This window comes from Protopterus annectens, chromosome 5.part0, assembly GCF_019279795.1.
Source record: "Protopterus annectens isolate FY-2018-M chromosome 5.part0, PAN1.0, whole genome shotgun sequence".
Taxonomy (NCBI): Eukaryota; Metazoa; Chordata; order Ceratodontiformes; family Protopteridae; genus Protopterus; species Protopterus annectens.
In genome coordinates this window covers 1,649,234,259-1,649,259,458 of record NC_056735.1, presented here as the reverse complement: position 1 = coordinate 1,649,259,458, position 25,200 = coordinate 1,649,234,259, and the positions used below count along the sequence as shown (strand labels likewise).

Genomic DNA, 25,200 nt, shown 5'->3' with positions numbered 1-25,200 from the left:
CTTCCAGAATCAGGAACAACTCCAGAAATAATCAGGGGTACGTGGGGTTAGTTTTTAAAATATTATTTAATACTAATACAAATAACTTGAGAAGTTGACAGAATAAGAGAATGTGAATTATTGTGCATTTTCTGAAGTAAAGGTGGTCTATTAACTCTATTAACTGTAAACCACCAACCTTTCTTCCAAAATAGCCAGTTTTCAGAGGGATGAGGAGGGACAGAGCAAACACAGGGATAGTTGAGAAATATACTTTTATGTAATATTTTATTTGCCAGTCAGTCTATGGGATTTGTTGTTTCAGGAGTGTTCAAAGTAGATTTTGTAACTCGTGTTACAGTTAGTGGTAAAAAGAGTGATACTGTGTTTTAGCTAGACATAAGCTTCACCTAAATGCTGTTTGCATTTATAGTGTAGCAACCTCTAGTGGCCACAGTCAGAAACTGTAGGCAGCAATTAGCACAGCTAAAATGTATTTCTTTATTTTCATTTATCAACTGGGAGAATCTGACTGAGCTAGTAGCTCATTTTCAGCAGTAACCAGGTGAAAACCTCCAAGGCAAACAAATTAACACAAGTAAAACTGAACATGGATATTTTTACATGAAAACAGTAGGTATGGCAATGAGTACAGTAAAATAAAGGTGTCCAATGTAGGATGAATAGTTCTCAGATTAGATTATACACTTTCAGATTAGCATATCTGTTAGGTGTTTGAATGCAGTATAAAAATTGTCAGGTTTTGTTCCACTTCCAAATCATATTAGCTGCTAGGTGTCATTTTAGCCGTTAAGCTAATGGGTTGACTTTGCACTTTGATATTAGCTGAGGGGTTAGAATTACAGAGTTTAGCAACAAAGCTTGAAAATAATGAATCTTTGTGTTAATTATATATGTGGGTGGCAGCCTGGCAAAAATGACTGTAGTGTTCTGCGTAGGGATTTACTTGAGGTGGGCCGTTCAGTAATCAGAAGTGTGAGTAACATTAAGAAAAAAATACTGAAATAGATCATTATGTGTAATGTTCCTGTTGAGCCACTGTAACTATAATATATATATATATATATATATATATATATTTACGTTACATTGATGATTTGTTTTTTTTTATGGACAGGAGAAGATACAGACATTCAGGATTTTATATTGTATATCAATAGTACCACTGAATTTTTGGAGTTCACCTTCACACATGGCACAGACAGTATCAATTATTTGGACGTGGTCATCAAAAAGGAAAATAACTTGCATTATATTAATGACCTGTACAGAAAGCCAATTTACAGCAATAGTTTATTGCATTTTCAAAGCAATCACCCTATGCATGTAAAGAAAGGCTTAGTGAAGGGCCAACTCATTAGATTGGCCTGTATGGCCACTAGAGATGACCAGTTTTTGTCCAATGTAATGAACTTATTGACATGTTCAGGTCTTGTGAATATCCATCTGATTTACTAGAGAATTTTTTGAATGAAATCTGTATTAAAAGAGAGAAGGGTATTATAGTACCACTTTTGAATTACAGTAAGGAGGTGAACTCCATGGATGTCCATCAAAAAGACGGTACTTTAGAGAACAGGGACTTTAAATATTCCTTTATCACTAGATTTACAGTGGATTATCAGTTTCTAGCTAACATTTTGAACAAGAATTGGCACATTTTTCATGGTTTTGATGGGTTTATTGAAAAACTAGGTCCAAGACCATGTATAGTTTACAGGAGTGGTTTCACTTTTAAACAATTGTTAGAAAATACAGGCATCAGTCCTTTACAGGGAGGGCCTTTGGGTATGAAAATATGTGGGTTTTGTTCCCAATGTCCTTTAGTGAAACAAATAGACAAGGTTAAAATTAATAGCATCTTGATAAAGTTAACAGGGAAATTTACTTGTAATACAATGGGGGTAGTATATGCTGCTTTTGGTGAAGAATGTACTGTTTTTTATATATGGAAAACCAAAAGAAAGTTTAAGGAGAGAATGTACGAGCATGCTAGGGATATAAAAAAACTGAATACTAATAGTGCTCTATTTCGACACATAGAGAACCACCCATCCCACAGTTTTAAATTTGTCATTATTAAAAAAATATTTCAGGATCCCGGGGGTAGGCCTTGGGAGGATAAATTAGATTTTAGAGAGCTTTGTTGGCAAATTTAAGCTAAATGCACTCATCAAACCTGGTTTGAATGATGGCATTAGCATAACCAGTCCATAACCAGTCATTTGAAACTGTGTTCTTATAAGGTTTAGAACTAAATGTTTATACTTGGAGACATGTTTTAAAAACTAGTTTATATATATGTACTCATTGTAATTTATATGTCTTAACTACAGTTATTAGGTTCATATAGTATTGTTAAAATATATATTGGAGTGATTTTTTTTAGACATCATTATGGTTGGGTTTTCATTTGGTCATTTTATCATATGATATGATTGTATGAGGTATTTAAACGTGACTTTTTAATAGGGCTGTATTCTGAAGAAGTCTTTGATATACGCTGACGAAAGCAATAAATAAAGCTGTGTTTTATGCAAGGTTGGAGTTTTTGTCTGGAATTGGTCTCTGCTTAAAGTTTTGTGCTGGTTCTTTGTTATTCAAAGGTTCTTATATTCGTTTAAATGATTTTTTAGTCGCCTCGCATTTGGTGAAACATTCAAATAATTACCAACATAAATGAAATGTCCGAAATTAGGACTTACTGATAAAAGTATTCAAAATAACTTCTGATATGCTTAAGATGTACGAAAGGGCTAAAACAACTGCATTTTTTTCATAATGTACTACTTTTTTACATTAATTAGAACTATTCAAAGTGAAGTTTCTGTAATGTTCACAGTGTTTGCAGTATCAAAGTGAAGCCTTTTCAAAGAGATTGTTGTGCATTTATGCATACTTATAAGTACCTGGTCTATGCTTATGTTTAAACATATTTTACTGATATGGCAGAGAGATTTTGCAGACTTGAACCACTGGTGTTTGATACTAATATTGCTGAGAATTGGAGAATGTTTGAACAAGAGTATATTTTCATACAGACTGCTTTTTCTGTTAAAGATGCATGTACAAAGGCATTCATACTTCTTATTTTAGCAGGCTCAGAAACCATTGAGAGGAAACATTCATTTGTGTATGCACCTGACGTGTATGCAGGAGAGGGGGAAAAAACACTATATTGTGATACAGGCTGAAATGCGTGAAGACCCTGAGTGCTTAAAATGTAAATTTTAGAGAAATGTGTAACCCTTAAACAAATATTACAATGTTAAGGCACATATGTTACACAAGAAATAAAAAGCCATTACTGGCTTGATAAATAAAGCAGAAACATGCAGATTTGGTGATTTGCGAGATGAGTTGGTAAAGGACAGATGTGTTGCTGTGTTAATAATGCAGTGAGAAAGATTTTGCTTTGAGATAGTGATTTAACATTGAGCAAAGTCATTGAGATTTATCAAATATATGAGCTTACAGAAAAGCACACAAATATGCTTACGAATGAGAAAAGCATGCATGCAGTGCCTACTAGTGTTAATGTTGATAGTGTGAGACACAAAGCTAAGGTAAAAAGGAGATATAACCCTAAGAATGTGGCAGTACCCAATTTTAACCATCAATCGAATGGGGCACCTATGAATAATCTTGTTAACTATTGTAATTGTGGAGGCAACCATGAGCCTAAATGAGAAAAGTGCTTAGCTTTTGGTCAGCAATGTCACAAATGAAAAATGTGGAATCCTTTCAAAAATCTTTGTAAGTCTAAACTGGCATACACACATACTTTTAATAAAAGAGAGCATTCAAAGAAGAAAGTAGATCAGTTAGTAAGCTGTGAGCAAACTTTCTGTATTGATGGTGTATCTGTGCTTGATGAAATGGTTAATACAATAAACCATCAGCTAACTGGTAATCTGGCAGCAAAGGGTGAATATTTTTTTATTGTTCAGATTAATGGGAAAGCTGTAGAGCTTTAAAGTAGATACAGGATCCAAGTGCAGTGTTATATCAGCACAAATGTTTGCCAAGGTGAAATCTTATGAAAATTGATTCAGCAAATAGTGCAAAACTTGTTGCTTGTGTTGGTGAAGAGATTCCACCTGATGGCACAGTAGTTCTTGCATGCCATTCTGCTGGGAAAAGCTATGATTTGCAGTTTTATGTAGTCAAAAGACACGTATTGTCATTGTTAGGCCTCAAAGATAGTTTGAGAATGGGACAGATTTTTATTTAATAAGGAAATTCACCATATAAGTCTGAATAACCACAATAGTTTTACACAGAATATTTTTTGTGACTATGCTGATATTTTCAAAGACGAGCTTGGCAAGCTACCAGTTACATATTTGGGTCTATATCAGAATCTCGAAGTCTGACAATATTGAACACGATATTGTCAACACAAGATTACTGAAAGTGCACATCGAATGTTTAAATGGAAATCTGCGTAAGGGGAGATTTCCATTTACTTCAATGTTGTGCGATCTTGGAGTTGGTATATTTAAATAGCGGGAGGTGTGGGGGCACAGCCCCTCCAAGTGGGGGGTGCAGGGGGGCTTGCCCCCTGTATAAACACTTTAGTTTATTTTTTTGTTTTAGTTTTTTTTTTTTTTTATAACTGTTCGATGGTTTAAGACTTTGATGCATAAAGTTCGATCTTTATACATTCGAAGTATTCAACCTTCGAGGTTATAATATAGACCCCATATTCCATGAAGTTAAACCATGAAGTAAGTCCAGTTGTCTGACCAGCAAGGAAAGTTCCAGTAGCAATTCAAGGCAAAGTAAAAACAACACTGGACAAAATGGTAAATTCATGTTTGATAAAAGAACCAATTGAATGGGTCGTAGCTCATAAGAAAAGCTGAGATAATATTTGAATATGTATTGATCTGAGAGAGTTAAACAAAGTGCTTAGACTTCATCATCTGATGCGCACAGTAGAAGAAGTAGCAGCTCTCATGCCAAATGCCCCTATTTTTTCAGTCTTAGATGCAAAAAGTTTGTTTTGGCAGATTTCGCTGGATCTCAAATCTTCATTGTTAACTACTTTCAGTACACCATTTGGAAGTTAGAGATTTTTGAGTATGCCATTTGAGATCAATTCTGCCAGTGAAGTCTTTCAGCATGTGATGGAGCAAATTTTTTCAGGTTACCCATGTGCTATAATAGTAGACAACGTTATTGTAGTAGGCAGTGGTGAAGATGAACATGATAGAAACCTTAAAGTTCTAGACTGTGCACGTGAAGTCAGTCTTAAACTGAATCCTCAGGAATGTAAATTCAAGCTGAGAGAAGTTACTTATGTAGGCCATTTGTTTACTAGTTCTGGTTTACAACCAGAGCTGTCTAAGCAAACTGCAATTCTTGAGATGCCTGTTCCAGACAATGTCACATCTTTGCAACATTTTCTTGGTATGGTCAACTACTTGGGAAAGTTCATCCCAGACTTGAGTGAACTTTCAGCACTGTTATGTGAGCTGACATGCAAAAATGTAAACTGGTCCTGGTTAGAACACCACCAAAGAGCATTTGAAATTCTGAAACAGAAAATTGCCAGCCCACCCACTTTGAGATATTATGATGTTCACAAACCAGTAACTCTTTCTTGCGATGCTTCTAAGTATGGTCTTGGTGCAGCATGTCTTCAAGAAGGCATACCAGTAGCCTATGCATCAAGAACTTTAACTCAAACTGAGATGCAATATGCGCAAGTTCAAAAAGAGCTTTTGGCAGCAGTGTTTGCATATTCGAAGTTCCATGGTTATATTTATGACAAACTTGTTCAAATAGAGACTGATCACCATTCTAAAAAAGCTAATGCATTCATCCCCAGCATGTCTGCAATGCATGATGTTAAAACTGCAAAAGTACAATTTCAATATTGTGTACACAAAAGGTAAATATTTATACCTTGCAGATGCTTTGTAAAGAGCACCCAGACAAACAACACCACAGCATGACAATTGTAAACCAGACTTGGACGTCATGGAAGTCAAAATTTTTTCCTTGTCACATCTTGATGAACTCGAACAACACACAACCTTAGACCAAGTTCTTCAAAAGATGTTACGTTATTAATCATGGATGGCCAATGAGACAAACCAGTCTACCACTTGACATACAGAAATATTTTCCTTACCGAGACAAGCTCATGATGGAAGTTGGTATCATCATGAAAGGTCCTAAAGTAGCTATTCCTTCAATGTTACAACAGGAATATATCAAGATCTTGCATCACGGACACCTGGGTACCAATTCTACCAAAAGAAGGGCAAGAGGCATAGTATTTTGGCCTTCTATGTCAAAAGATATAGCGAAGGAAACTCTAGCATGTTCTATTTGTAATAGTACTAAACCGCACCAACAGAAAGATCCACTTCACCTAAACCGGATTCCTGAACTACCATGGTCGACAGTTGCTACTGATATTTTCAAATGGAATGGTCAACATTACTTAGTGTTAGCAGACTCTTCCTCGAATTGGTTTGAAATTGACCTTCTTCCTAATCTAACATCTAGCATTGTCATTTCAAAATTGAAGGGACATTTTTCTGTGAGTGGTAGTCCACACAAAGTTGTATCTGACAATAGTACTCAGTTTGCCAGTCAGCAGTTCAAGAAATTTGCTGAGGCTTGGGACTTTGTCCATGTTACCAGTAGTCCTGAGTATCCCCAGTCAAATGGATTAGCTGAGCGTGGAATCCAAAATGCAAAATGTTTGTTAGAGAAATCTAAGAGGGATGGTAACAACATTTTTCCTTAACCTTCTCAATCTCAGAAACATTCCCTGAGATAACTTACTTAGTTCACTTACTCAGAGATTAATGCCTAGACAGACGAGAACAACTTTACCAATCAGTAAACAACTATTGATTCCAAATTCAAAGAACAACAAAGTGATCAAAACCCAACTTTTGAAGAAACGTCAGTCACAAAAGTTGTACTACGATAAATCTAGCAAACTTCTTAAACCAATAAGACAAGGCGAAATCATAAGGATGCAAACAACCAAAGGTTAAGGCCAAGTGGGTATTATCAAAATTGTTAATGAGGAACTGAGACACTATATCGTTCAGTCAGAGGGAATGGAATTCAGAAGAAACCAAAGACATATACTTCCAGTTTCTGAACCAGTGATGCAGCAGGCTGCCTGTGTCAAAGACTCTAGTTCTCAAGAGTGACCTTACACTTGTTCCAAATTCACAGGACAGTTTTTTTTCCTCAAATAATCCTAATGGTATCCCTGAAGTTCCTATTGAGAAGAATTCCCCAGAGATGGTCCCTGTTAATCCTAGTCAAAGCTTTTATGTAACCAGATTGGGTGGAATTTCCAGACCCATTCCAAAATACACAGTGACTTGGACTTGAGTTTGATTTGTTATTAAGGTTGAACTGTTATCTAGCATATACATTGTCTTGTTCTCCTATTGCATGTCGAACAAATGAAAGAGGGAGGATGTAGATCATTTTGTGTAATCTTCCTATTGAGCCACTGTAGCTAGATAGCACGTGCAAGAACAGTCCCATTTTGTACAGTCAGAGTGAATGTGGGTATGAATGGAGATGCGCATCCAAGTGTGTTTGAAGTAATGAGTGAATCATTTAGCTTAAATATATGTTCCAGTTACAGTTCCTGACAATGTTTATGTAGAATAAATATCTTGAACCCATGCATTGCTTTATCATCTCTTCTGAATGCATGAGACAAGCAACACTGAATATCTAATGTACTTTCTCAGCCAAGTTTCCGGCCTAGTTTTAATTACTGTGTCCCTTCAGAATTTCTCTTTTTGGTGGATGTACTATACTAAACTTTATCAAGGATTCCCAGTCTCATAATTGGAGTCTCAACTTTGTTTTGCAAAGAAAGGCATATTTCCATGTCAGAGGATATCCTGCTTCCTAGGTTATGTTTAAAATTTTGCAGAAACAAAGGATTCTCATTTTCATTGCAGGAGCATCCTCAAAATTAAGCTGATCTTTACAGTGCAGTCCTCCACTAATTTAATCTGCTGCAAGATTATTACATTTCAGATGAAGGTTAACTCATCAGGCTGCTGATTCAGTGATTGTTGGTAGGGTGTCTTTCACATGGAAAAACAAACAATGAAAATCTTGGAGAGGTGGCTGCAGAGTGATACTTATCTTAATATTTGATGTCTTTAAATTTTTGAAATTAGTGCATCTCGGCGAACACTCATTCACCCTTCCTAGCTCAGTTTGTTAGTATTTAACTATTGGGGATCTCCAGAAGCTTTGTGCCATTCGTACTTCTTCGTCGGTACATGCACTAATGCAAGCTGTACAGTACTTCTATGTATGTATGCCTAACTCTGTATTTCTTTTTGCTATTTAAAACTGTTTCTATAGTTCATCCTTGTATCTTTTCTTATTTTGCATGTGTTTTAAGAGCATTTTGCCCACAAGACCTTGAATAAGGAAGCTGATAATTTACTAAGCTATAAAGATAGTTGTGGGTAGGATATAGGTATGCATTTTTGAATTTATGGCCAGTGGTGACTTCAGAGTTAACTAGAAGACCATAGTCTTTGTAGTTTTTAATATATGTCTTATCTGTGAAAGCCATATTGTAGCCACAGAACTTGTACAATCATTTACCAAGATTGGTAGTAGTGATTCATACACAATCCCCAGATTTCCTATCAGTTATCAGTGGAACTTCAGCCTCTTCGGTTTTCTTCCTTCCTTTATCCTCATTTTCATAATGACAATGGTAGAAATGCACTTCTTGGCACACCTGAGGTTTTATTGCTGAACCCAGTGAACTCTAATCACACTAGCACCAAGGAACTGACTGATGTAATGTGATCCTATCTCGCCTACATTCTCTACAGATGGGTTCGGAGCCGATCCTCGGCTCCGACTCAGCCGCTATGCAATAGAACGCAGTCTCTTATTGGCTGAGTTACCTCATATCCCAGGATGCACCACAACTGCTTCCCCAGATCTCGTTTGCCGCTTCTGAAGCAAAGACGTGGTCTCGGACTTGGCTGAGCTAAGTACCTCCTTACTGACATATTTTGTGTCAGAATTTGAGCTAAAATTAACCCAAAAGCTGTTTTAACAGCTACTTGTTGTTGTGTGACTGTGATTCAGATTTTTCTGAGGTAAAATTGTATTTTTTTTGGGCAGTAATCCCGTCGAGTCAGAGGGGCCTAGCCTTTTCCTAGGAGTTTACTTAAAATCTAGGTTGTTGTTAATAGTCTTGTGTACTTTCTTGTTTTTTTCTCTGGATAAGTTTAATGTGTTGATTCAGTCAACATGTCGAAGGAACATAGACCGTCAGGTTTCAAAAAATGTTCAAAATGTAGCTATAAAATGTCCATCATGGACTACCATTCTTTATGTGTTTACTGCTTGGGTCCGAAGCACCTCCAGGAATCCTGTAGCGTTTGCCACGCCTTTTCCTCTCTCGTGCTCCAAGAGAGGAAAAATAAGTTGATTTTGAAAGGGCTTATCACCCCCTCCTTTGAGGAAGCCCTATCTTCTTCTTCTTCTCCTTCGAGGAAGAAAAAATCTTCGGCTCCGACCAGCCCGTCGGACCCGGCAGCAAAAAAGTCAAGGCAGGCTTCTCCGTCAGCTCCACGGACTTCGGAGCTGAGGGCGGAATGGTCTGCCCCGATGTCTCCAGCCTCGACTCCTCTGGCTTCGGAGTCGAGAGCTCGGGCGTCGAGAGGCGAGCCATCTCCATCGGCTCCACTGCCTTCGGAGCCGATGAAGGTTGCTCGCTCAGACTCTTCCCCTTCGGTGCCAAAGTCCCCATCGGCTCCGAGGGAAATTGCAGTGGTAGTGGAATCTCCCTCGGCGCCGATACTTCTCGAAACTATACGGAGCCAGTTCCCCAGTTTTTCGGAGCTGGCAGAGAAGTCGACTCGGACCCGGTCGGTCTCTTCTCGGTCATCGAGGATGTCTGATTCGGATGTAGACAGGGTGCTTCAAAGGCTTTTCCAGTCTCCGGTCTTTCAAAAGTTGGTCTCTGCTCCAGCCCAGTCGGCTCCGGAGCCGGTTTCCCACCCTGCTATCTCGGTTCCTCTTCCAGCAGCTTCGGCGCCATTGGAGTCAGTGGTGGAGCCGGTAGAGGTTGTCGGGTCGGTTCCGACCCTAACTCCAACCCCGCCCTTCGGGTCGGGGTTCGGTACGCGGACCTCCTCTGTCGGCCCCGGGGGGGACGCTTCGGGACCGATCCTTTCGGTCCCGAGCCTCCCTCTCGGTGCGTCGGCGGTGGGAGTTCCGACTGCTGTTGTGGCCTTGGGGGTTGAACCATCCCAGGACTCTGGGGGTCCCGCCTTCAAGGCCATGAGGAGTGCCTTGGCCAAATCCTCTCTGGCCACTTCTACCATCTCACCACTACCTTCCCTTGGCACGGAGACTGGCTCCTTTGCAATCCCCCTGTCTCATGGCAGCGGAGCCCTGGGGCCTGAGGTTACCCCCATTGGGGGTTCCCTTCTTCCTGGAGGTCCCTCCGAAATGTCTTTGGAGGAACCTCCGAGGAAGAGACAGTGCAAGAGGAAGCACGTCGACTCCCCTGATGAGTCTCTCACCTCGGATACCGACCTCGATGATGCGGAAGGGTCCCCCAAGTCGTCCTCGGATGATGTATCCTTTGCGGACATCTTGGAGATCCTTAAGCAACGAGGCGACTGGCAGTCCAAACCCCCTTCTGCTGAGGAGTCAGTGTTCCTCAAGGCCTTCGGGGCTCAGCCCTCCGCCTCCTGGGTGTCTCCGCCCTTCGATGAGCTCATAGATTTGATCTCTCGAAGGGCGTGGGAACATCCGGACTCTGTTGAACCAGTGCCAGCTCGCCCCAATAAATTCCTTTCGGCACCCCCTGATAAGGACTTTCTATCCAAAGGTGTGGCTGTAGATGCCTTGGTGGTGGCATCTGCCACCCAGCAAGATGTGGCAGAGGCTTCAACGTCCGTCCATCCTCCTAATAAGGAGTCTAGGAGCATGGATCTTTACGGAAAGCGCACCCTTACTTCAGCAACCTTTACATTAAGGTCTCTGAACTACTTGACGCATTTCACTAGACTGCAGAGGGATCTGGTCAAGGAGCTTTCGGATACCCTCTCCGGTAACTTACCTGAGCAGTTAGCCCAGACGGTTAACTCCCAGTTGGCTACCCTGTCCTCGTTATCTAACTCGTCCATGAGGCTCATTTCGTATGCAGCCGAAGGAGCAAGCAGAGTGGCGGGCACAGGTGTTGCTCTAAGGAGACAAGCCTGGCTACGCCTGTGTCATTTTGCGGAGGCCTTTAAGTCTTCCTTTGCCGACGCCCCCTTCGATGGGTCCTGTCTGTTCGGACCTAAGGTAAAGGACACTTTGACTCGCTGCGAACAGGAGGGTAAGACTTTAACTGCCGTAGGGGCCCGGTTTTCCACTCCCTTCAGACCTTATCCCAAGGCTCGAAGAGGAGAGAAAATGTGGTTCCGTAAGTCTCAAAAGCCTTACTCGTCGGAGCAGAGCGATTCCCCTACTAGAGGCAGAGGAAGGGGAAATTTTTCAGGGAGACGCCATCCCAGAGGCGGCGGAGGCCCCCACAACACTGGAGAGCGCGAGTCCTTTCGTGGCTCCTCCTCCTTCCAGCATCCCTGAAGGAGTGCCCGACTGTGCAGCTCCGGAGCCAGTCGGGGGTCATTTTTTGAGGCACCTAAAGGCTTGGGAAAGTATCACTCAGGACCAATGGGTGCTCCGAATCATCGCCGGAGGTTATACCATTCCCTTCTCTCAACCCCCTCCACCGTCCCAAAGAATCCCGGACCCACCACCCAGTCAACGGGATCTGGCAGCCAGCGAAATTTCGAAGCTGCTTCAAAAAGGAGTCATCCAACCTGTCCCCGCAGACCAGGCCGGATCAGGGACTTACTCAAGATTCTTTTTGGTACCAAAAAAGACCGGGACTTGAGGCCCATTTTGGATCTCAGCAGGTTAAACCGATCAGTGAAAAAGTCCAAATTCCGGATGGTCACCTTGCAATCCATTCTCCCGCTTTTGGAGAAGGATGTTTGGATGTGCTCCATAGATCTCAAAGATGCCTATTATCACATTCTGATAGATCAGGCTTCAAGGAGACACTTGCGCTTCAGCCTAGGAGACAGTCATTTCCAGTTCCGTGCACTGCCCTTTGGTCTCACCACAGCCCCCAGGGTGTTCACCAAATGTTTGGCAGTGGTGACTGCTCACTTGAGAAGTCTAGGATTCCAGGTGTTTCCATACCTAGATGACTGGCTCCTAACTGCCACCTCCAGGCATCTACTCTTAAAATCTCTAGCAGCCACTATCTCCCTAGGCAACTCCTTAGGAATCACCTTCAATTGGACAAAATCCGTATTGCTGCTATCACAGCGTATTCTGTTTATTGGTGCAGGAAATAGACTCAAGGCAGATGCGAGTCTATCTTCCTGCGGTAAGGATAGCAACATTGCAGTCTCAGGTTCGGGCGTTACTCCTCAGACGTCGCGCTCCAGCGAGAATGGTCCTGCAGCTGTTGGGTTCCATGTCAGCCACCATTCTTCTCGTCCCCTTGGCAAGGTTGCATATGAGGTTACTCCAGTGGCTCCTCTCAGTCCATTGGTCTTATCAAGACCTTCCCCTCAGTCACCACATTTTGATCACAGAGACGTGCAAACAGGATCTTCGTTGGTGGCTTCTTTCCTCCAATCTGGATCAGGGGCGTCCCTTCCTCCCCCCATCCCCCTCGACCACGTTGACCACGGACACCTCCCAGACAGGGTGGGGGGGACATTATCTGGGCAGGTCGGTCCAAGGCACGTGGCACTCCGACGAGAGTCTCCTCCTCATCAATATCCTGGAAATGAGGGCGGTGCTTTTAACGTTGCAAGCACTGCACGATCACCTCCCCCAGGGTACGATTGCCATCCAGTCTGACAACATGTCGGTAGTCTGGTACTTGAACAAGCAAGGAGGGACCAGGTCTTACCCCCTTTGCAGAGAGGCCATGAAAGTATGGGATTGGGCGATTGCTACCAAACGTTTTCTAACGGCAACACACATTCCGGGGAGATCCAATGTGATAGCCGACAGACTGAGCAAGACTAATCTCTCCCCTCACGAATGGTCCTTGAACGACAGAGTGGTAACACAGATTTTCACGAGATGGGGAGCTCCATGTTGCGACCTTTTCGCAACTCCCCTCAATGCAAAATGCCAGCAGTTCTTCTCTCTCACCCCAGTTCCGGGGGACATCCCCAAGGATGCTCTGGTCCAAGCTTGGCCCCCCGGCCTCCTATACACCTTCCCACCGGTTCCTCTTCTCCCCAAGGTGATTCAGAAGGCGATTCGCTTGGGAAGCAGGATGATTCTAATCGCCCCATACTGGCCTCGTCAAGTCTGGTTCCCCTTTCTTCACAAATATACATTGGAGGGTCCCTGGTTCCTGGACCAAGTTCCGGACCTCTTGACGCATCAGTCAGGACAGCTCCATCAGTCCCTCCATTCAGTGAAGCTAGCAGCTTGGCTACTCCTCTTCCAACCATAGTTAGGAGCCATTCTTTCGACCCTGAAGTCATGCATATTTTGTCTTCGGCCCACAAGACTTCTACTAAAAAGATGTATAGCAGTAAATGGAAGAGGTTTGTTATTTGGGCCCAACTCCGAGGATTAGACCTTATGACAGCCTCGGTGTCAGAGGTCCTGAAGTTTTTAACTTCCCTGTTCAACCAGGGTTGTTCGGTGTCTACCATCAAAGTTCAATTGGCGGCAATTAACAATTTTCACGAGAGCATAGAACCACCTTTAATGAGCAACAAGTTGTGCAAAGCCTTTATTAAAGGAGCTTGGCTTCTACGGCCCCCTATATCTCATCCCGCACCACCGTGGGACCTTAACGTAATGTTAGGTGCTTTGACCGCACCTCCCTTTGAGCCGGCAGCAACCTGTGACTTAAAATTTCTTTCTTGGAAGACTGCCCTTCTAGTTGCTATTACATCAGCCAGGCAAGTTTCAGAGCTTCAAGCCTTATCTGTCAAACCACCATTCCTGGTATTTCACAAGGATAGAGTATCTCTTAGACCAAACCCATCCTTTATACCAAAGGTCTGCTCTAACTTTTGTTTGCAACAATCACTGGAATTACCGTTTTTTTTCCCTAAGTATTCAAACAGAGCTGAGTATACCTTTCACAGCTTAGACGTGCACAGACAATTACGTTTCTATTTGGATAGGACACACCAAGCACGAAAATCAGATCAACTGTTTGTGTCCTTTTCGGACAGTAAATTGGGCAAAGCCGTCACGAAAGTCACTATTGCCAAGTGGATCAGAGACTGTATCAGTCATATTTATCACATTTCAAATAGGGAGCTTACAGTTCCAGTGAAAGCTCATTCTACCAGGGCCATGGCCACTTCGGCAGCCTTTCATTCCAAGCTCTCTATTAATGACATCTGTGCGGCTGCTACGTGGTCTTCTCTACACACCTTTATTTCTCACTACAAATTGGATGTGGCATCTAGGGGTCGAGCTTCCTTCGGTTCCACGGTTCTCCGGACCGTTTTCCAGTGAGCCACCCAGGAATTAGGTGCTAGGGACGCTGTCCCATCTGTAGAGAATGTAGGCGAGATAGGATCACATTACATCTTTTGGTTATGTACTTACCATAACTTTAGATGTATGGGATCCATCTCGCCTACATTCCTAATAACCCACCCTCCTTCCCCCTGCCTTGTAGGCCAGAAGAGACCGGACGATCCAAATTCAACTGTTTCCTCTCTTGAAACACCTGGCATTGTTATAACAACAGTTTATGTGTGTGTGCATGTGTGCGGACAAACAAGATCTGGGGAAGCAGTTGTGGTGCATCCTGGGATATGAGGTAACTCAGCCAATAAGAGACTGCGTTCTATTGCATAGCGGCCGAGTCGGAGCCGAGGATCGGCTCCGAACCCATCTGTAGAGAATGTAGGCAAGATGGATCCCATACATCTAAAGTTATGTTAAGTACATAACTAAAAGTTTTAACCATACTAGAGGACCTTTTTAAACCGATTGTGGTTCAAGTGCTGCTAGTTAAAATATTTTTACTTTATAGCCTTTGCTTCACTTTCAGTAGTGTTCCACAGCATTGTCCTTGTTTGAGCAGAGGTGATTCTTCCTGTACTGCTGAGGTGCTTACTGCTGAACTGGACCAACCTTTAATCTCTCACAAATATGGCAGCATTATGCATCACATCCATAGTTTCCCCTCATTGGTTAAATCCAACTGTTGTGCCATAGTGTTTTTTATAGGATTCCAGCTAGAAGTGCACAGAATTACAGTATCTAGGGAGAGAGAGTGAGAGAGTTATGTCAGAAATCACAGGAACAGCACTGAGCTTTGCACTGATTTGATATTTGATGGTTCTACCCACTCAGCCAAGAAGATATTGTGAATATACTGGCAAGCAGATTTTACTAAGACTTCTCCCCTGTGGTCCCTCCTTGTTTTCCATCCTACATCATTAAATCTAGCATCCCTCCCATTGTCACCAGAGAGCAGGTATTGGATGCCCTCTCCAAAACGAAGAACATTTCCACTGTGAGAGGGCACAGGCAACATACCAGGCTGTTTTCTTTTTCATACAAAACACTACATTACTGGCTCCCTCATAGATCTTTTAACCTTATCCGATCTACTGGTTATGCTTTTAAAGCCTGAAGGGCAATTGTAGTGGTTCTCTCCTCAAGGGTGATCCAACAACTGACCCTAGGAACTGCAGACCAATTAGCTTCACCCAGTCTCATATGTAATGAAATGAAACATACCATCTTGGAATTCATAAGGAAGGACATTGCCAGATTTCATATTCTTTTTTTAATACTTTTATTCAATTTTCCCTTACGACATAGGCACATATATAGTGATAGTACAAGAAACAAACCATATTGAATTTGCTTTCATTTACATACATTATACTTTACATATATGCTTTCATTCTTTACAACAAATCTTACTTTGTCCAACATTACATAAATTGTTCATGTCTTACCTTCTCCTAAACCTCATTCCTCCTGAACATTATTTTACATGTATTGTTTCCAAAACTGTAGCTTACATATCCTTGCCTCTATTCAATCTGGCTTTATAAAAGGCAGATCCTGCTTATTTAACCTGGTTAACTTCTTTGAAAGTTTCACTGAGGTGCAGACCACCTTTCTGCACTTGACAAAAGTCTTTAATACTATCTCACATTCTGGAATCATTAACAAACTAACCCAACTAAAAATTACCCCTACTTAAATCATTGGTTAGTGAACTGGTTAGTAAATAGAACCATTCTATTAGGATAGGTGGTATTCTTTCTTTAGAAAGACTAATTATTAGTGGCATCACCCATGAATCCTTTCTGGAACATTACTGTGCTGCTTGTGGTCTCTGTCTAATTAAGGTTATTGATTACTCAAACTTGGAGGTGTCACTAGCACCCGAAATACCAACCTTTTCCTCCATCCATCCTCAACTCCTTTTCCCATTTTGCACATCGGATCAGGGTGTCACTTCCGCAGTGAAAACCATTTTGATCTAAGGTTTACATTGCTGGGTGGCTAGCCAACCATCCTTGTCCTACATGAGGGCTTAACCAAAACAGGGTCATGGTGCTTGGAGAATGGGCTGAAGCTCAATGCTAAAAAGAAAATGTAGACTTATACTCTGTTGCAAGCAAGAATACTCCTACAAGTACCACATATATGACACCCCCTCAAAAACTGATACTGTCATAAGGGACATGGGCATGTTCATGGGCAATGATCTCTCCTTCAACCACCATATATCAGTTGAAGTCAGAAAATCTGTGATATTAATCATTAAAGGAATATCTTTCAGGTCCAAGAAAGTTATAGTCCTTTCTACTCTGTCCTGGTTACTCCCATAATTAAATATAGTGCCTCCTTTGGCATATATCTGACCAAGCTCTTGGTTCATCTAGAAAAAAAGGCAGCATCTAAAAGTTCTGTCAGTCTGTTTATTTTACTGACTTCTCTTTGATAATATCTGCCTGGCCTACAAAATGGCAAATGACCTTGAGCTGCTTGACCTTCTGTATGTTTGTAAAAATACAAGCACCAGAAATACTTGCTATAAAGACCTAAATCTACTCCATAGTATAAACAGAATCCCGTCTGTGGAAGATGCTCACATTCTGTAACAAACATAACAAAGCCCTTCCTTTCTTTAAATTGTATTTAGATGATTAGATAGGTAATTATAAATTCATTCCAGGTCAAGTTTTGTCCTTTGTGGATAAGGGTAGTAGGTAAGCGGCAGTGGGCAGGCTCCTAATGATCTTTGTGATGGACATAAACTTATGAGCAAGTTCTTTATACTTTAGATTCTGAGAGATCCTCATATTATCTAACATTTTCAGATTTTGTACACTAGTTTTCTTTCAGTGAACTTTCATTTGCAGCTTTGTCCATCTTATTTACTGCTTTGTCTTGCTGCACATTATATTGGAAGGGTTAGTACATGGTCACTGCACAAAGAAAGTGGCTTTTCTTTATACTGAAACCCACTGTTTGTCCTTTACAAAAACTTTAGCTGCAGCTGCATGGAACATATTGCAGACCTTTGCATATCATAATTACTTGGGTGTCCATACTACAAAATAATCAGTTGTTTCAAAGGACAGTTTTTAATGAACCTTTCTCCCTAGATGAACATAGTTCCACCCTTCTAGTGAGACACTTTTAAGTCAGCTTGGTATTCTAATGATTATAATTTCAGAAAGGTTAAATTTCCATAATTTTTATCAAAATTCTTGATCTTTCTAGTCTGCATCATTTGATTTTTTTTTTTTTTTGTGAACTCTGAGCTGAAAATATCTCCTTTCCCATGTTTAGTCTTTATTTTGCAGTTTCTGTGCAGTAATTCTTTCATTCCCACTTAGATATAAATCAGTCATCATCATCTTCTTTCGACTGTTCCCATTAGGGGTCGCCACAGCAGATCATCTGTTTCCATTTCTTCCTGTCCTCTGCATCTTGCTCTGCCACACCAGCCACCTACATGTCCTCTCTCACCACATCCATAAACATTATCTTAGGCCCTCCTCTTTTCCTGTTACCTGGTAGATTCATCCTTAGCATCTTTTTCCCAATATACTCAGCATCCCTCCTTAGCACATGTCCAAACCAACATAATCTTCCCTCTCTGGCTTTGTCTCCAAACCTACCAACCTGGGCTGACCCTCTAATATACTTATTCCTAATCCTGTCCACCCTCGTCACACCCAGTGCAAATCTTAACATCTTTAACTCTGCTACATCCAGCTCTAACTCCTGCCTTTTTGTCAATGCCACTGTCTCCAACCCATGTAACATAGCTGGTCTCACTACCCTCTTGTAGACATTCCCTTTCACTCTTACTGATACTCGTCTGTCACAAATCACTCCTGACACTCTTCTCTACCCACTCCATCCTGCCTGTACTCTCTTCTTCACCTCTCTTCCACACTCACCATTACTCTGAACTGTTGATCCCAAGTATTTAAACTCATCCAACTTCACCACCTCTACTCCTTGCATCCTCACCATTCTTCTATCCTCCCTCTCATTCACACACATATATTCTGTCTTAATCCTGCTGACCTTCATTCCTTTTCTCTCTAGAGCCTATCTCCATCTCTCCAGGGTCTCCTCCACCTGTTCCCTACTCTCACTACAGATCACAATGTCATCTGCAAACATCATAGTCCACAGGGACTCTTGTCTGATCTAGTCTGTCAACCTGCCCATCACCATTACAAATAAGAAAGGGCTCAGAGCTGATCCTTGATGTAATCCCTCATCCACCTTAAACGCATCCATCACACCCACCGCAGACCTCACCACTGTCACACTACCCTCGTACATATCCTGTACCACTCTTACATACTTCTCTGACACTCCTGACTTCCTTATACAATACCACAACTCCTGTCTAGGCACCCTATCATATGCTTTCTCTACATCTACAAAAACACAGTACAACTCTTTCTGACCTTCTCTGTACTTCTCCATCAACACTCTCAAAGCAAGCATCACATCTGTAGTGCTCTTTCCCGGCATGAAACCATACTGCTGATCACTAATCATCATGTCCCTTCTTAACCTAGCTTCCACTACTCTTTCCCATAGCTTCTTGCTGTGACTTATCAATTTAATCCCTCTGTAGTTAATACAGCTCTGCACATCACCCTTATTCTTAAAAATCTGTACCAAAACACTTTTTCTCCATTCCTCAGGCATCCTCTCACTTTCCAAAATTTCATTAAACAATCTGATTAAAAACTCCACTGCCATTTCGCCTAAACACCTCCATAAATCAGTTTTCTTTATAATGTTTAAGATTCTAGATTACATTTACTTTAGGCAGTAATGATGCTTCATCTTGTTAATAATGAGACATACCTATCTTCATGTGGATTTTTCTTGTGACAGCATTGTTATATGGAGTCTGTGACACTAACAGGCTCTGTTTGTCTTGAAAATGAGTCTTAAAGCTTGTAATAGTGCACTAAAACTCTAATAGATCAAGAATTCCAGTACTCGTGTGTTATGATACTTCATAGTAAGGTCCTTGTTACTGATGATGTATACTGGTGTGTTTACAGTTCCACTGAGAATATTTACATTCTTATTGTTCCTACAGGTTTGTACTTAGTCTGGGCATATGTCCCTGAATCCTGGCTGCACTCTGTGGGACTTACATACTGGCCTCAGAAGTAAGTGCAGATAATTGTCCGTTTTTATTAATAAACTATTACTGCACTTCAGTTTAAACAGTATATTTCACATATACATCTTTAACATTATATATTTTTTTGTAAATGTGAACATCCTATAACCATTTTCACATGTAGCCTTCCTTACATTTTTTTTCCAGCTGTCTCACATTTTGTCATACAATGGCTGCATTTATTGAACTGAAGTCAAATTATAATTATTATGTGGCAGATAAACAAAAACAGATGACTGTCACCCCAAACACACACACACTAAATCATTAGAAGTAGATTCATTATAGTGGAGGTACTTGACATTGCTTAGCTGTAAACATAGTCAACATGGAAAATCATCATCACCATTATCAGCCCTCCCATTACTTAGCTGTAAACATAGTCAACATGGAAAATCATCATCACCATTATCAGCCCTCCCATCCACATGATTTTAGTGGGGACAGACAAATAGATACACAGAGACAGGTACAATGCCTTTGAAGTGAATGAAAAGACATTTAGATTCCACAAAGAAGAAAATGTTAGTTCTTGATTAACAAGATTAGGGACTAGTAATTTTTTTTTATCGCACAGCTACTCACTCTTTTAAAGGATGGTCGTTAACGAGCTTGGATTGAAATTGAGTAAATGCTGGTAGAGTCCTTATATTTGATGGAAGCACATTTCTGTAGGCTTCCATAGAAAAGCTCTGTAAAACATTCTTAGGATCAGTTTGGGATGGGGATGAAAGTGAATAAATTGACACCTGAGGAATAGAAGCTTCTGGTAAAGTTTTATTCTCTTTTTAGTCGTTTATCATTATGTTGTAAATAAGTATTTTATTCAAACACCAGTAACTACAGCAATATTGTCTGATACAATGAAGAGCAATTAGTATATTTTAAAAAGCATGCCAGTATCCAAAAAGTTATACAAATATAAAACAGGCATTTAGCTAAGCAACTAGTTCTTGTATTAACCAATCTACAGTTATTTTTAAAAAGGAAATTAACACACATGGTTAAAACACCTCTCAATATCCATGTTACTATACCAATTGAGAAGAGAGCTATTGTATCATAATTATTTGTAACAACATCTTCCGAACTGGTTGCAGTCTGAAAATATTTTCTGATAATTTACGTGCTTAAAACACTTATTAGAATATTTTTGCTGCATTTATTTTTTTCAGTGTAGTAATTTGGATAGTGATCAAAATGTAAACATAACAGCAAGCATGATTAAAATAATTTGATTTTCTTTTTTAATATTTAGATCCAAATAAATTAAAACAGTTTTCTGATAAGCTAAATAATCATTAATAGTTTAAAGATCTTAGCTATATCAACCCCAAAGGGTTATAGACTGGTGCACAATATCAATATGTATGAGGAATATCTGTAGTCCTATAACCATATAGCAAACATTTAGGTGAATAATCTAGACAGAAGGAAACCTTTTTAGCAAGAGTTAGGTATGCATTAGAAAAAAGTCACTAATTGAGAATAGTAAAGCTTCTTAAATGGAATGTAGGAAAAGGAGGTAAACGACATATTTGCTATACCTTGTTTTGACCAAAACTATTATCGGCTTCACACCAGTATAAGGAGTTAAAAAAAATTGCTGACTGTATTCAAATTCTAAAGTTAAGTTCTATGTTGAGGAAATGGTTTGAAAACCAACTGTGATTGCTTTAACAGTACAAATTTGGAGTATTTATTAAAATCAAAGGCTGTGCTTTATAATTAATTTGTAGACCGGTTCAGATGTCTATATAATTGAAATGCAGCCCTTGTGTAAGTGTCACAGTTTTTCAAAATCAATGGAAATTTATTTAAAAAGAAGTAACTTGCATTTAAAGTTTCAATAAGGGAAGTTATTATATGGTTTTCATGTAATTTCCAAAAAAATATTGGGATTGTTTTTTTTATTGACAAAATTGTAGCATACATGTTTTATATATATATATATATATATATATATATATGTTTGTGTGTGTATATATATATATATATATATATGTGTGTGTATATATATATATATATATATATATATATATATATATATATATGTATGTGTATATATGTGTGTATGTGTGTGTGTGTGTATATATATATATATATATATATATATATATATATATATATATATATATATATATATATGTGTGTGTGTGTATATAGAAATAAAACTATGACTAAAGACCTTTTAGTTGTTAAACGGAGAAACAAAAAAAAACACTGTTGGGCTGAACTGATGTTTAAGCGCTTTCATCCTTTATTGATCAATAGGACGCCTTCAGAAATGATAATGTAGTAAAATAAATGGTACACTTTTAAACCACTCTAATATAAACATTAAAAAATGGAACTGAGTATTCATTGGTTATCAGCAGTTATCAGAATGAGGCAAGACCAATCTCTACAAAGGTAAATAGCTGAGCAATAAGAAAGAGGGAAATTAAATTTCCAAATTCTGTTCTAGAATAGATACAGTTAAACGGAGCTGTTGATGTTTAAATGAAATTCATAAGTATTAAAAAACAAGTAAAAGACACTAGATTGCTATGAAATGACAACATCCTTATACAAATGATTAATGTAGCCATCGCAAAGCACACTTAATACTGATGCTGTCATTGAGTCCCGAGAGCGGAGTCAGCACAAAGTGAAAGTTGCCACTTGAGTTCTTTCAACTCAAGCAAGGCATTGCAGTCTCCGAAAAACAAGTCAAGTTTTTCCAAGATAAAAAAGAGAAATCCTGATAAGTTAGAGCAATTTGCCACAGTGGTTACTGAGAGCGTTGGTGCTATCCTTTTTTCTTATGGCTGTTAAATCTTCCTTGGTTCTATCGGAAAGTCTGTTGCTAGTTTTTGCGATGTAGAACGAAGAGCAACTTTTTCAGATAGCAGCATAAACTACCCATTCTGTGTAACAGTGAAAATGTCCTTTGAAAGTAACTCTGTAGTTACAATGAGAGAAGGTGTAGGAGTTACAACAAAGAATGTGCTGGCACACTACATAATGACCGCAAGTAAACATAGCAGGGTGTCCAGGTTGTGGGAAGAGCGTCCTCCAGTAGGAAGGTATAATCTTTATTTTCAAAACTGGACCTGAAAGAAGTCTATCTCCTGTAGGAAAAAGAGGGGAAATCCCCTAAAATAGCTTTAAGATAGTTTTATATATATATATATATATATATATATATATATATATATATCTATAGTTAGGCACACTGATGTCCCACTCACTAAGCTGAATAAGGAGAAGGTTACTGTTAGCTGCCTGTCAGGTGCCAGGATCCGCCACATAACACAAGCACTCAAGTCACTCCAGAACAAATACAAATACGCCTCTGTTATTGTCCATGTTGATGTGAATGACCTGAGCCATACCTCCCTGGACTTCATGAAAAGAGACATGGAAGAGCTCTCTGATCACTTAGCCCAGGCCGGTATGACCCTGACCCCGAGTAGCATCTTGCTCTCACCAAGAATGATACCATGGTATAAAGAAAAAGTTATCAGTTTCAACAATTGGCTAAGTTTCTGGTGTCATTCAAGGGGGACCTAGTGTCTCTCTGCCTGGGATGACATGCTCGACAAGCCACGCTGCTTTGCTAGAGACGGCTTGCACCTGTCACCCTTAGGCTTTCAAATACTGGCCAGGGCTCTTGCCGCCCCCATAGTACCTTTTTTAAGCAAGGCTCAAAAGACAAACCCACAGCCATATATATATATATATATATATAGCACAAGTAACAAAAAACTGAAGGTAATGCTACTTAATGCCAGAAGTCTAAACCTCAAAATGCATGCACTCCAGCCACTCCTCAGTATGGAGAAAATCAGTATATGTGAAGTAACAGAAACCTTGTTTAAGGCTCCAGAGAACACCCCAGCACTACCAGGCTGCAACTCGTACCATACTTTTCGGCTACAGAAACCGGACTGAAATACAAAAGGTGGGGGCATATCTATATTCATCAAGGATACCCACACCTCCAGGTTAGTGGCACAGCACGATGCTTCAGAAATCATCTATGTGCAGCTAACAAAGGGCAAAACTGCAATTCAAATTGTAGCTTGCTACAGATCCCCCACCATGTCCCAGGACCACCATTCCGCATTTCTGGAAACACTGGAAAACATAAAGGCCCTACCAAACACCCTAATATTGGGTGATTTCAGTTGCCCAAACATTAACTGTGAGAACTACTCAAGTACTAACTCCGTTGCTCAACATTTCATAGAATTTATAAACTCAAACACCCTGGATCAACTGGTCAACACTCCCACCAGAGGTGACAACATATTGGACCTGGTCATCATCAACATGGGCAACCGGTGTTCCACACTGGAGGTCAACCCCTCATTGGTTAGATCTGACCATAAACAAATCACTTTGGGTATCCACATTCCGCCCCACCCCTGGACAAGGAAACCACCGTGAAAAACTTTTCAAAAGCAAACTTCACATTACTTGAGACCAAGGTGAAAAGTTTCAAAGCCCCCTATACTAAAGGATAACACTGTCCAAGCTGCAAAATCCTTTACTAATTAATTCTATGGGCACCTACAAGAATGCATGAATCATGCTATCCCAAGCAAAACCAAGATTCACTCCTCCAAGAAAAGGAAACCATTCTGGTGGACCCCTGCCATAAACAAACTATACAATAGGAGGAAACTAGTACAGAAAAGAGTAAAATCCCAAGAAGGGAAGACATCCCTGATCAGTATCAGCAAGAAACTAAGATCCTTCATAAAATCATCCAAGGCGAGCTTCGAAAGAAAAATTGCCAAGGACTCCAAAGATAACCACAAGGCATTCTTTAGCTATGTCAAGTGGCAATGCTCAGATCTGCTCGGAGTTGGTGCAGAATGGCACAAAATATACCGAACCGACTGATATCGTCAACATCCTGGCAGACAGGTTCAGTGCAAACTTCACTCCCCTCTCACCGCCAAAAGGGCCCATAACCATACCAGAAGTATGTAGAGCCCCTGAAATCACAGACACTCAGGTTAAAACAGCCCTCTCTAAAGCCAAAAACACAGCATCAACGGGACCAGACGGTGTCCCAGGCTGTGTCCTACATGAGCTCAAAGACCAACTAACCCCTCACTTAAACGCACTGTTCAAACTCAGCCTCTCCACAGGCTATGTACCCATAGAGTGGCGCACAGCAATGGTTATTCCACTCCACAAAGGTGGAGCCACAACAGACCCTGGGAACTATTGCGCTATAAACCTGACTAGCTTGGTCTGCAAGGCTATGGAGCACATCATCATGGAACCCATTAACAGAGATATTGGGAACCTCCAAAAACTGGACCCTACCCAGTTCAGCTTTAAGGGCAGATCATGCCTCCTAAACCTTGTGGACTTCTTTGAGTCAGTTGCCAAAGCTATAGACGAGGGAAAGATGGTATACACAGCCTACCTAGACCTCGCAAAGGCCTTCGACACCATACCCC

General features: G+C 40.5%; 1 protein-coding gene across 2 annotated transcripts in view; it reads left to right on the top strand.

Moving 5' to 3' along the window:
* Positions 1–25,200, top strand: part of LOC122801817 (phosphatidylinositol glycan anchor biosynthesis class P) — a 137,097-nt gene that overhangs the window by 79,441 nt on the left and 32,456 nt on the right. For both annotated transcript variants that reach the window (XM_044071442.1, XM_044071441.1), the window contains exon 3: positions 19,652–19,724. In XM_044071442.1, coding sequence (XP_043927377.1) covers positions 19,652–19,724 — 73 coding nt within the window. The remainder of the gene's footprint in view (positions 1–19,651; positions 19,725–25,200) is intronic.